Here is a 12,525-nt window from a genome sequence, read left to right as displayed (position 1 = left end):
ACAACAGCATCTCAAGGCAATATCGCCCACGTCAAAGACATTTCATGAAGGGGGATGCAGCAGGTGTTTTGAACCTGACTGTATTTGTAGTTCACTTTGTGTTCACTGGAGTTCGAGTCCAGGCGTGTAACACTCATTATTAAAACCTTTTCATTTTTCACATCTGCTCAATATAATGACACCTGCATGTTTTGATTATGTCTTCGCTGCAAGGCATTTTTGTCTTTTAGCAAAAAAAAAGCGACCTGAAGCTGCACTCTTCCCATTCATTAATATGTATAAGAGCATTAGCACGACAAGGAGACTCTTTTTAACTTCATGCAAACACATGTAGGCCTGATTTGCATGCCAAGCTAGTGTCTTGTTTTATGACTCCTTACTTATTACTCCTCCCCTGACCTCGGACTGACTCCTAAATTGATTATATGAGGAATGATACAAATGTACCACCTTTCATGAAAATACACGACACAATCACACGATCAAGGCACCTTTGTAAAAAAGGAAGTCATTGAATGATCACGAACTATAAAAAAAACGCCAAAAAATACAGCTTTTGAGAGCAAAGTACATTTTTAAACACTGCATACTTGAAGTGACAGAAAAGGAAAACAAGAAGGTTTCTCACCTACTGATGGAGACCTCCTGTGGAGAACGGGACACTCGAGGGTGCCCTGCAGAGTTCGGCCGAACATGGCGGAGTAGACGGCGATCTGCATTCCCTGTTTGCAGCTTAGCCTCATCTTATCCTCCTCACAGACCACCTTACTCTTATACTCATCTGTGGATACAGAGAGAGAAGGAAGAAAGCTTGTCAACCAAAAACAACACATATTCTGTAAAGGTGAAAAAAAATTATTTAATAATATTTGATCTAAGTTTTCATTTCCTGGATATTTGCTGATTAGATACAAATTAGAACCACTAGATTAGAACCTCTGCTTAGCAGTTTATCATATGCACAGAGCACAGACTCCATTTTTCATTCAGAGTAATGGGCATGAGACAGAGGGAGGACAGATTGGTGGACATGTAGAGCCATGCAGAGGCATTCCTCAGACACATCCACCCAAAGTGACCTGTGACAGCAAGAAGTAGCTCCACTGGCCTGCAACTAAAAACACAACAGCAGAGTGTTTCTATATCCATGTGGGAAGTGGAACAGGAATGCAGAAAAGAAAAGTGAGAGAGAAAGCAAAGAAAATGTTCAGGACCAGTTTGTTATACTTCTTTGTGACGGACTCACTCTTGTTCTGTCTCAGACCCTCCCTGTTCTCCTTCACTAACACCATCCTCTACCCACCTCTCCTTTCAGAGGCAGTGACACCTGCCCGTTGCACCTCACTAACACCCCATGCAGCCTTTCTCTCTTCCCCCCCGAGAAGTCATTGGTTAAGTGACAGTGAACAAAGAGCTGCTGATTGGTCCTGGGGTCCAGCGGAGAAAGGAACAAGTAGGAAAGGCAGGGGGATCAGTGGATTAATGCTGAGTTGTGGGCACTCTTGTGTGAACTTTTGCACAGCTCAGTGCGGCTCGGCTCAGCACAGGACTGAGCGACGAATGAATACTAGAATCTGGGTGGGATTACTGCACTGCTGTGGCTCCCCTCCGGAGTGATACTCTTAACTTCCTGGATCACAAGGAGAACGATGGACAAGGATAAACAGCGAGGCACACAAAAAGCGTTTTTTTCAGATAAAAGAAGCAGCACAGAGGGAAGAGATTTCAAGAGAGTCACAGGGATACTGACGCCTAAATTAATGCAGACTTTATGGAAAAATTATAGAAAAAATTTTCCTACAAACAGTAGTTAAATGAGAAATACATTTAAATACTCTTGCCAGGTCTGATCCCCTTATGCTCAAGGGTATTGTTTGGCATTTCCATCTGAAACAAAAAGCTTAAATTTAGTCAGTAGCAAATGCAAAAGTGTGAGGCCAGAGTGAAACAGCTTCAATATATGAATGAGAAATATACTTAAGAGAATTTTGACCAACATTAAAGCTATGTGTCTCCGGGATAAGCAAAGTCACATCATGTTTTTCCACTTGAAGACCAAACGTTACTATTAACAGGCTGCCATATAACGGTCAAGCTGCTGAAACAGCAAAGTGCTCCTTACTGCATGCTACCATGAATGTCATCCAAGCCAAGCCATGCCAACTTTATTTATAACACACTTTAAAAACAGCAACCACTGACCAAAGTGCCGAACATAGGAATAGAAATGCATGCCAATAAAAATAAGAGAAAATAAGAGAATTCAAATTCAATCAGAAATGACAGATTAAGATGAAAGATAGCCTCTATAGTTATAACATATTATAGAAGGTCTCCAGTCACAGCTGTAGAGGTGTTAGCTAGCTCCTTCCATCTGAGGTTTTTTATAACAGATACAGATCAGACAGCCACGATCACATTAGATATAGTCTCTTCATCCAGTGAGTAAGATGCTATAACATATGGCTGCCAATGTCCAGTACTGATTGATACAGATTCAGTATTGCATGTGCAGCCAGGCGATACTTATTCCTCAATTGTAGTCAATATACTTGATTTCAAAAATACAGTATGTCCACTAGTTGACAGTGCTTTATCGTGACAAACAACGGCACTTTGGTTTTTGGGTTAGCTACACATACCACATCCTGATGCTTGATAAAGTAAAGAGTCATTAAAGAGTCCAGCTGTGTTGGAAAAACCCATTATGAGCATCTATTCTACGAGCATGTCCCTCACAGGGTTATGAAAAAGCCTAATCATCACCTGTAATAAATTAAAAAGTATATCTCAGCCCTAATTTCTATTTCAAATTCAGATATTTATAAGTGACTACAGGGGAGAGCCTTGGTACACAATTTTAAAGGTTGATTTGGGATTTCCTTTGATTGTTAGTGTACTAGTTTGGTTTTGACCTGACACCACCCTTGTGTATTGTGTATTGGCGTTGTTGGGGGGAAAAAAACAAAGAAAGAATGGTTCAAGCACAGGGAGGGACAGAAATTTTTGTCGCTGTCACAACGCGGGGCGACGAGGGACTTACTCGGTCTGCATTTGTACCAGACAATTAGGTATTTACTGCTCCCAGGACACTGGTCCGTCCCAAACACGCGGCTGTTGACAAGGACTTGACAGCTCCTTCTGTCTTGGCACTCGTCCTGCATTTTCTGAAGCAAAGTGACACAAAACGGGAGAAGAACAAAGGCATGTTTAGAGGGAGAACAATAAGCCAATGATAGTGAGACCAGCAGCAGACAAACCTAAAACCACTTCAAACAGGCTGCTTATAGCTATTAGGATATGTGGCATCAGTTCACCCATTTCGTTTGTTCATGTTTTAGCCTGCTATAAGCCCAGTGACCATTCCAACACACAGGAATGGCTGAAAGATTTCAGTTCAGAGCCTCCCTTAAATTAAATATTAAAAGAGTTGCATTAGTTATGAAAAAGCAGGGAAAGAGACATGAATTACCACTGAAATAGTGCTGAGGTAAGATAACAGATGTAATTTGTGGACTTCCACTGAAAAACACACTAAATAGACAAGAAGGTCCTCACTGTGGCGCCAATTAAGACCGAAATGTCTAGAAATACACTTTTTGTTGTCAGCAGATCTAACAAGAACACCAAATCAAATAATGAAACAATAAGCACTGAATGAGAAGTCTTATTCTTCTGTGTACGTCCACTGTAGCCCATAAACAAAAAAAACACAGTAAACCACTGAATTGAATTAGCTGTTACATTAATAACATGCACATGGCTGGGTACTGATCCATGCTTGCAAACAGGCAGTAAATGCAATATTTTATCCTGTTTGTTACAAACTATATTTAAGTTTGTGTTTTTTAAAGAGTGATATCTTTAGGAGAAATGACCACATTTGTTCGTGCTGAAGAATTAATTATGTTGCAAAGTGATGGCCATCGTTGGTCTCTTTTATCAGACTGCTTCAGCTCCGTTTTATCCACATAGCAACAAATTAAAGTCTTTTCACAGCATTTCAAAGAGGAAATAAATGAGATCACGCTCATTTTTCAGAGGATCCCCCCCCGCCACACACCAAAATTCCCCTTTTGAGCATGAATCTGGTGACAATAAGTAACTTTAGAAGGCTCAATGAAGGTGTTCATCTCCCCAGACAAGTTTCAGTGCCAACTGTGTTGACAGTCAGAAAGAATACAAAATAAGACAAAGCCTTTTACTGAATACACCAAAGAATGACTCTAGATATCACAGACAGCATACAGCAAAGGCTGAATTTTCACATCCATCAGACTACATGCTGAAAATCTACAAAAAAGATATTATTGAATACTATTGCCAAAATTTCAATGTGAGAAAGTTATGTTATGTTAATTAAACAATTATTAACTCAGTTACTGGCAGACAGAAATGAATTGATTAATCTGCCTTTTTACAGCAAAAATTCTAAATATTTGCTACTTGCAAAATCTCTGTGGTGTAAAGTTTGATTGCACAAAAAGTAATGAATCAGTATAAATGGGATTTGAAAATAATTAGGTTAAAAGATAAGGACAAATGTCACTTGGTCAACCTGAGGCATCACTAAACAAGCATTTGTAGATGGAGGCATTCCTTCTGTAAGGCCAGCAAACCAAAGGTCATGAACAGGTGGCACACTGGGATTCCTCAGGGTTGTGCTCATGTGGGTGGCACGGCAGTCATTCTCTCACTTCGACACAATGCACCCTCTGTGTCTGTGCATTCATGGCAGCCCTGTCTATTATGGAAACGGAGGGTGTTTGATGCTAAAAGGCAGGGGAGCCTAAGAATAAACCGAACAACTGAATGAATGCCGAACAGGATGTGTGTTTGTGTTGGTGCTGCAAAGCGGGTCTTCTTGTCCAGCCGCATCCCAATTTAGGAGAGGATGCTAAAGCAAAGACCCCATGAAATCGCTTTGTGTCACAGGAACATACAAGCCTGCTTCCTCTTTAGAGAGTGTAATTTGCCGGAAAACGTTCCCACAAAGCGTTACATAATCGTTGGTTCTCCAGAGTTTAACCCTTGGCTAATTTGAACCTTTTACAGGACACTTTCTCTCAACCCAAAAAAGAAAGGCAGCGCATTAAGAAGTGACTTACAGAAGGCGGGATGCCAAATGTGGGAGGAGATTCTTTACTCTTAGGAAAAGTCTGGTAAATACCAACTGAATACAGTTGTGAATAATGATGATGTAATAGCGCAAAAGGAATGAGCCTGGCTATTTACCTGTAGTGCAGTGGACACAGAGCAATATCGATCATCCTCCCGAGCTTTATAAGAGCTTAGGAGGGCCTGGTAGGTCTGAGGGCACTGCTGGGGATCAGAAGCACCTCTTCTTCCATAGAAAGCTGACTGGATGGTGATGGTGGCACGCGAAGGGCAGCGAACAGTCAGGAAGTCTCCGTCACAAGCTTTCGCTGTGTAGTTCCTCAACACTTTGGACAGATAGCCTGTGAGAACGCAAGAAAGCAGAACCGCAGACATTCATTTATTGCACACTAAACATTACCATCTGTTGATAATTAATTTCTTGATACCTAACAGTTTTAAGCATTCTCGAGTTGTATAATTTTATGATGCACTACTTAATCTCTTATTTCATCCCATTTCCATATGCAGAGAGTTGTCAGCACGCTAGCCTAGCCTTCATTTAAAGAACTACATGTCAGTCTGACCAAAATGATGACTGCTTCCAGCTCAAAGATGCCTTTAAAGCCTCGACTAGTGCAGCAACAAAGAAAGTAAAGATTTATCTTATTCAGCTGTAAGTTTTAGCCCTTTTGTTATCCCTACAGAACAAACTGCTGTGTTTTATATTATAAAAACATGTGGAAAGGATGATTTTTAAAACATGAATTTTTTATTGTTTTATAGAAAGATACTGGACCAGAATTGAACTGAATTAATATTGATCCAAGAACAATTCAAAACAAAGTCTTTCTGGAATGATCTGTCGTCTCTCATTCTTAAACCTTTAATGTCCAACTCCACATGTTCGATATCTATTAGCATCTCATTTGTTTGCTGGAAACCATGTTTTCTTGCACTATGCAAGGTAGTTCATGTGACTAGACACGTTATATAACCATTTCATGAAACAAGGAACTCAGATGCTGCTTCAAATTAAAGAAAAGGTTTCTTTCTTCCATTAAGAGTCTTTGAGAGCTGCCACTCGGCTGTCAGTCACTCCAGAGAACTCATCACAAAGCCACCATTAACATTCCAGTCTGTGAGAAGGAAACAGATAAAGAAGAGAGCTGATCCCTTGGCCGCTGCCATTTAATGTCTTTCTCGACCGTCTGGCTCATTTATGAGCTGGCTGCCAAAGAACACTTTGCTTCTTCCATTTGAAAAACTGGCTGGAATTGTAAAATCCAAAATTTAAGGACTAAGTTTATCTCTTTTCTCTGAAGTTATAAAGGTCTGCCATATCTAAAAGGAAACGCAGCCACTTTTTGTTAATCCAGGTGGTAAAATATGTTAAAGAGCTACTTTTCAACAAAAGAAAACACATTCCAACGTAAGCTCAGCCTTCTTTCTGCAGTTAATGCTCTGCAAACATGTTTACAGAGGAGTAAAGTCACACATGCTCACACACAAAGTGGACACACTCTCATTCAATTACCTTTATTTGGTTAGGGTTCGTTAGAAAAGAGGAAATAACACCAAGACAGCGTTCATTAACACACACATTAGCACATGTGGACTTGCAGAACATACACACAAAACACACACATTGTGCCCTTATCACCATGGCCACAGTTAAAGAGGCAGAGGGGAAACAGGAGACAGTCTTGGGTGTAGAAAGGTCAGCCTCACTCTAAATAGAGATGGTTATTAAACCACCATTTCTCACAGTAACCGGTTTCCACCTGTGGCTATGATGTGATAAAGGAGAACAGGTAGATGTACCATATTACTGCTACAGTATAGATCACTTTTAAACTTACTACTGTAACAGCTGTAAATATTACCTGCATGTATTTGGGTGATCTGTCTTTGTGAGATATTAAGTTGTTGGGCTGTGGTTAAAAGAAAAAAACAAAACATCCTGAATAATGAGCACGTAGGCATTTGGATTTGCATGGGGGGGTACTTTTTGCCTAAATTTACAATTCAGAGGCTCTCTAAGACATTGCTGAAGTGCTAGGTTGTGTATGGTTAGCCAGAGTATAGGTGGAATGATCAACTCAGCTGTTAAAATAACTCAAAGAACTTAACTGATCTGAGTTTTCAGAGTTTAGGTTAATAAGCTGTTGAAATTTGGGATTTAAGAAAGATAATGGGCAAAAACAGAACAAAAATAGACCCAGCTTGTTATATATATATATGTATAAAGCACTAATGGTATAGATAAATGAGGAAAAAGTTTATAATTGATATCGCTGAAATACAGCAACTAGCTAAACTCATGAATAAGATATTAAAAGACAATATGTATGAATAAAAACCTGGAAATGTTTCTAAACATATGGGACAATGACTATAAAATAATTAGTTATTGGTATGATAAGCATGATTTAATATAAAAGTATGAATAATCTAGTTAAGTAGTCATCGAAGACCACAAACAAAACTGTTACCTAACCATAATGGTTAAATAGTTATTAAATTATTAAAAATACTGTCATTATTTTCACAAAGAGTATAACAGACTGTTGGCTAACAGTATAAATGAACAGTTGATGAAAACGAGGAAAAAGAATTAAATTGTTTTCTAATAGTACAAACAAAACTTTTAGCTAACCATAATGGATTAATATGTGAAATTAGTCACAAATTGTCATGAAATCACAAGTAGACAAATAGTACAAATGGTAAGGTAACAGGTAGAATAATTGAAATGTTTAATAGCTGAGAAATGGTGATTTACTAGAATTCAGGCTACCTTCACTGTATTTTTTTAAAGGGCGTTTAATGCTTTTAGTCTGAAAACTATCTGCATTCATGTGTAAACCCCCCACAAACAAAGCCTACAAACAGTAACCGCACGGTCTGATGTCAGAAAGGAGATAAAGGCACACACCTGTGACTTACAAGACAAAATCTTTGTTTTCTTTGCCCACACACAAATGCAGAAACAGAATTTATGAAATCTTCACAGTGGAAGGAGTTTTTCAGTGACCCAAACGGCCAAAACACACAGAAAAAGCTGATAGTAGCTGCAGCTGTCAGGTAAATTAGAATTAGGTGTGTTTTATAAATTACACTTTTCACATCATTATTGCCCTTGATTCTTTTAATTCTTTGGTCTTAGCTCTAATCTCCCGTTTCCACACACACACACACAACCACACAGGTCTGCTTTGCATGCCACATTCCACACAGGGTGAGAGGGAACTTGGCATTCCCCAAGCAGTTGGACCACACACACATAAATACACACACACACACACACACACGCATGCAAAACGTCAACACAAACAACGTGGTAGGAACAAGCCCTGCTGTTTGGCTCCTGAAACCAGGGTGTGGGTGATGGTGTAACAGTATCACATTATTAGGAACTGGTTCTTGGCAAAGTGCCGTGACAGACCACGATTTTGCGCGGCCCTCCAGCTACCCAGGCCTTGGCTGGGGTTGTGTAGCCATGGAAACGTCCGAGGTTACGAAAGGGGTAAATGAGAGGGGACTGGAGATAGATAAGTGAATTTGAACGGACCACTTGCAGGAGGAGTTTCTTGAGAGAGCGATCCTTGAGCAACAGTCTGAGCACCGCAAACACATCGATACGCCTTCCTCCACCCGACAAAAGGAGGACTGTGAGTAAAAGGCAAACAGATTATCTCACACAAACCCTCAGGTGTCTTCTAAAGAATACATTTTTTCTCCACCACTGCACCCTCCCTCCACTCTGCCTCGCTCTCTTCTTTAAGATCGTCATCGTTGTTTCCATTACCTGTTGACTGAAGCCTCATTTTAAGGACAACAAATCAGACGGCGTTAAGGCACCTGTGTGAACTGCCCAGCCAATGACAGGTGTCCCTCAAAGGCATAAGGTTCGACAATGCTGCAGGAACACCCCGGCGTCTTTCCTCCTCCCTTTTCCCCTGTGTTCTTTTTCATGTGGGGGGCAGACTCCCTATTTAACTAGCTCTCTGCCCTTTCTCTTGACAAAAGCGCTGCGCTATTATGTCTACTGGTTTGTTTATTCTCTCATTAAAAGACAGGAGGCTGTGGCTCTGATGCTTCACGTGTAAAAACAGCTCAACTCTTGTCATGAACTGAATTGAAAGGCTTATTTAATGCCTGCACAAGTACACACAGGGATTTGTTAACAGCACGTGTCTTTTTATTGTCCTACATGAAGAGCATTTTTTAAAATTATGCAATTTATCCCGGTAGCAGGAAATAATGTCCACTGTCACAGGCAGTCATGAAGCATAAAATCAGAGGCACTTGCGATTATTAGCCCCCTATATCTGGTCATGTGATGACCCTTACGTCTGACCCAGGGTTGGAGCAGGTCACGTATGATGGAGATTAGTCGTGGTCTGCGGTGTTGTGTCAACATCACATAACAAAACCCCAGCTGGCATAGTGGTTCTCTCAAGGGATCGGTACTAGTACACAAACTAGTGCATATCAAATACCTTTGCCAATTTACACCTGGGTGTGGGTAAATAAGCTTAAAAGATTGCCTTCATGTCTTGTACAAACTGATGAAAAGCTTATATAAAGTGCTCTCACCCAAGCTGGAGCCTCAGCTGAAATCTTACCTGTCTCACCTTTCAGGTCAGCCTCAGAGGAAGCTAACTAATTCACTTTTGGTACACTAAGCTGGGGTGTTCAGTGTCTGCTAAGAATGAGCACGACAGGTACTTCTGACATGAACTGAGGGGAAGGTGGAGGTGAATAAAAGAGAGGGGGAGCGGTTCGACTACAAAGTCTGTCAGTTACTAATGCTCAGGGCTTTCCCCTGTTTTTGAAAGATGCCGCTTTTTCCTATTGGCCAGGCCTGAAGAATGACAGAAGTATTGCAAATGCTACCGACGTGTTATAATACCATTAATGCTGCTTCTTTTTTAGCTGCTTACTCCTTTAAGTCAGTGTTATGGTGCTTGTGCAGTGATGTAAATCCTCTTGCACTGGGCGAGTATGTATAACATTGCAGAAAGTTGTGAGATTACAGCTTAGCCTAATGCCACAAAAGTGATTGCTTAAACTGTACTTTAGAGATAATTGACAGGCTGTAGCTGTAAACTAAAAGTGCAAGAACATTCACATATGATAAAGTATATTTGTAACAAGACCTCAAAAAAACATCCCATAGAAACTAAATAATAAAGACATTCCCGCGCTACAGTATGAAAGGCTGTATTGCGTTTCATCTTGGTGCATTAGGCATTTATTTGCCGCTTCATAAATTTATTGGTGTTATTTTAAGCAAATTATAGCTATCAAACCATCAAATGTTCAAAGATGGAGGGCTGCAGGCTCCCTTGCTGGAAAAGGAATTCCCTTTAAGTGGTAATTTCGGGAAAGAGATGAGGTTTGCCTCAAAGACACGGGCCACACTCCAGCACTGCTCTGGAGAAGTCTGGTACTTGAAAAGAGGAAGAAGAGAATGAAGAGGGGGGGAGAGCAAAGAATAAGATGAATGCTGGAGAAGGAGCTTAATAATTTAATGCTTTATGGTGGTTTAAATAAACAAGAACAGAAAAACAATGACCTTTTTTTGCTGAGGAAGAAAGCTGTATGGAGAGAGGAAGACAGAGCTTCTAAAAGCCACCACTCACAGGATGTGGCAGCAGAGGTCCAAAGGCCAATGCTGGTGGCTTTAGGCCCTGTAGTAATTACATTTCCTAAAAGACAGATGGGATGCAAAGGCCTGGAGCAGAGCATGACTTTGAGATGCAGCTCCTCTTAAAAATAGTTGGGAAACAGAATGTCTTTTTGACTGATAAGCCTATAAATTATCAAATATTGACACCTTTTTATTGGTTGTTGGAAGGTGTTTTTCTTTTCAATTCAGATTCAAAAATGTTGGAATGAGCTCATATCTGTGTTGCATCACCTCTTCTTTTAACAACACACCATAAGAAGGAGATAAACTGCTGTTTTAAAAGTGAAATGTTTGATATGAAGTTTCAGCTGCTAAACTATTTATTTTGTCCTACTTTTCATTTGCAGTAAATGTCTTGCAGGGGTGACAGGTCTGGACTGCAGGAAAACCAGTATGTATGTGCATAAAGTGTCTTGCCTTATGAGTCTCTAAACGTACTACTTGGCCTTCAAAGATGTGCAAATTTCTCATCAAATCCATCACAGAGTCTGCTTTTAAACTGTGCACTGACAACAACCCAGATAGTCCCCCTCTTCCTGCTACTTGAATTATGACCATGCAATTTGCAAAAAGAGCACAGGATAGTTACAATTTCTACTTGGATTATAAAGATTTCTCCAGATTCTAGTTCATGCATTTATTACTTCTAGGCTGGACTACTGCAGAAAGTCCTAAAAACTCCCTGAAAAGTCTTCAGTTAATCCAAAATGCTGCAGCAAGAGTACTGACAGGGACTAGAAAGAGAGAGCATATTTCTCCTGTATTAGCTTCCCTTCATTGGCTCCCTGTTAAATTCAGAATTGAATTCAAAATCCTGCTCCTCACATACAAAGTCTTAAATAATCAGGCCCCATCTTATCTTAATGACCTTGTAGTACCATATCACCCCATTAGAGCACTTTGCTCTCGCACTGCAGGTTTACTTGTTGTTCCTAGAGTATCTAAAAGTAGAATACCCCTCAGTAGAGTTTCAAAGGCTAAAATATTTAACTTATCTCAACATTTTTTTAAATATCAAAGTAAAAAAATAAAAATGTATATGCACAACAACATTGCATTCTTTATTTCATATTTAATTTTTTTTTTAAGCAGAGTCATAAAACAGGCCATCTTCTGCTACTACGGCTGGGTAAGGCAAACTAAGTTACTAAACTATATCAAAAACAACCTAGATAAATGAGCAAATGTTCACATGTATACTACTAAAAACACACACCTAATGGCGTCCGCACCACAAAAATATAATGTCAAGGAGAAGTGCCGAACTGCTTTTGTAAACATGCCATGTACAGTCCTCACTGCTAAGCTGTTCTGATTTGGATTTTAAAATATGCATTCCTCAAATAATTAGAATTCCTCTGCTCGGACTACATTCGTCTTCATATTATACTTTGGATTAGCCTACAATTTAGTTAATCACACCACTATTTTTTTTATTATTCCAGGCAGCTAATTTTAAATACCTCCTACACTACTCAATTACAATAACTGGGTTGATTTGTCCATTTTACTTCAGAGCTTTCACGTATGTTATGTTACTGTAATCAAACCAAAGTATTAGACCCTCTGGCAACAAAGTCACAACCCCAATCTGCTAAAATAAAATAAAAAAAAAACAGTGATGATAATTGTAAATCCAGCAAATGCAGATTATGTAAGGAGTGAAAAAGGGAAATGCTTGCACTGAAATAGTTGGAAGGGATTGTTGTCAGGCAGGTGTTGGGCACACT

The 12,525-nt window shown here is 39.8% G+C and overlaps 1 protein-coding gene across 1 annotated transcript in view; it reads right to left on the bottom strand.

Moving 5' to 3' along the window:
- The window catches only part of LOC116324162 (protein eva-1 homolog A), a 75,763-nt gene that overhangs the window by 49,554 nt on the left and 13,684 nt on the right, over positions 1–12,525 (bottom strand). Inside the window, exons 2-4 of the mRNA XM_039599368.1 lie at positions 5,236–5,459; positions 3,044–3,167; positions 629–781 (exon numbers count right to left, since the gene is read on the bottom strand). Of these exons, the coding sequence (XP_039455302.1) occupies positions 629–781; positions 3,044–3,167; positions 5,236–5,459 (501 nt within the window). The remainder of the gene's footprint in view (positions 1–628; positions 782–3,043; positions 3,168–5,235; positions 5,460–12,525) is intronic.

The sequence above is a fragment of the Oreochromis aureus genome, linkage group 15, assembly GCF_013358895.1.
Source record: "Oreochromis aureus strain Israel breed Guangdong linkage group 15, ZZ_aureus, whole genome shotgun sequence".
Lineage (NCBI taxonomy): Eukaryota > Metazoa > Chordata > Actinopteri > Cichliformes > Cichlidae > Oreochromis > Oreochromis aureus.
Note: the sequence above shows the minus strand (reverse complement) of the source record. Positions and strands in the feature narration are given on the sequence as shown.